This window comes from Bison bison, unplaced genomic scaffold (genome assembly GCF_000754665.1).
Source record: "Bison bison bison isolate TAMUID 2011002044 unplaced genomic scaffold, Bison_UMD1.0 scf7180017846673, whole genome shotgun sequence".
Taxonomy (NCBI): Eukaryota; Metazoa; Chordata; class Mammalia; order Artiodactyla; family Bovidae; genus Bison; species Bison bison.
In genome coordinates, this window is record NW_011477246.1 from 24,291 (window position 1) to 24,996 (window position 706).

The 706-nt window shown below is 66.6% G+C and overlaps 1 protein-coding gene across 1 annotated transcript in view; it reads left to right on the forward strand.

Moving 5' to 3' along the window:
• KCNT1 (potassium channel, subfamily T, member 1) overlaps positions 1 to 689 on the forward strand; it is a 19,834-nt gene extending 19,145 nt beyond the window's left edge. Inside the window, 2 exon segments of the mRNA XM_010840502.1 lie at positions 219 to 303; positions 437 to 689. Of these exon segments, the coding sequence (XP_010838804.1) occupies positions 219 to 303; positions 437 to 557 (206 nt within the window). The 3' untranslated portion in view covers positions 558 to 689.
• Positions 690 to 706: the final 17 nt, after the last annotated feature.

Sequence of the window (706 nt, forward strand, 5' to 3'; positions counted from 1 at the left end):
GGTGGCTGCTCCCTGCCGGTGCAGTGCTGGGCTGAGGCCCACGTGGATCAGGGAGGATCGGCCAGGCTGGGTTCCCCAGGACAGGGCTCGGGCGGGACGGCCCCACAGCCAGGAGGATTCTGCAGCTGACTGGAGCTGCCAGCTCCTCGGGGCCCGGCGGAGCAGAGGTGGGCAGGGGCTGAGGGTTGACCGCCCGCCGGGCCCTGTCTCCTCCGCAGACGAGATGAATGACCACCAGAACACCCTCTCCTATGTGCTCATTAACCCCCCTCCCGACACGCGGCTGGAGCCCAACGACATTGTGTAAGTACCGCATCCCCAGGCAAGTGTAGACACCTGCCCTTCACCACATGGAGTGGCACTGCGCACCCACATGGGCGTCCAGCCTGGCCTCCGGGGCAAAGCGTGAGGCCAGCACCCTCCACCCTTCCCACAGATATCTCATCCGCTCCGACCCCTTGGCCCACGTGGCCAGCAGCTCCCAGAGCCGGAAGAGCAGCTGCAGCAACAAGCTGGCCTCCTGCAACCCTGAGACTCGGGACGAGACACAGCTCTGATCACCTTGCAGAGTCCGCAAGCCCATGATGCGTGTGCGCGGGGCCCTGCCCAGTGCCCAACCCCGAGATGCTCCTGGGACTGTCAAGAGGGAGCGGACCTTAGCTGGGTGAAGGCTCGGGCTGCCCTGGGCACCGCCAGACGCTGGCAG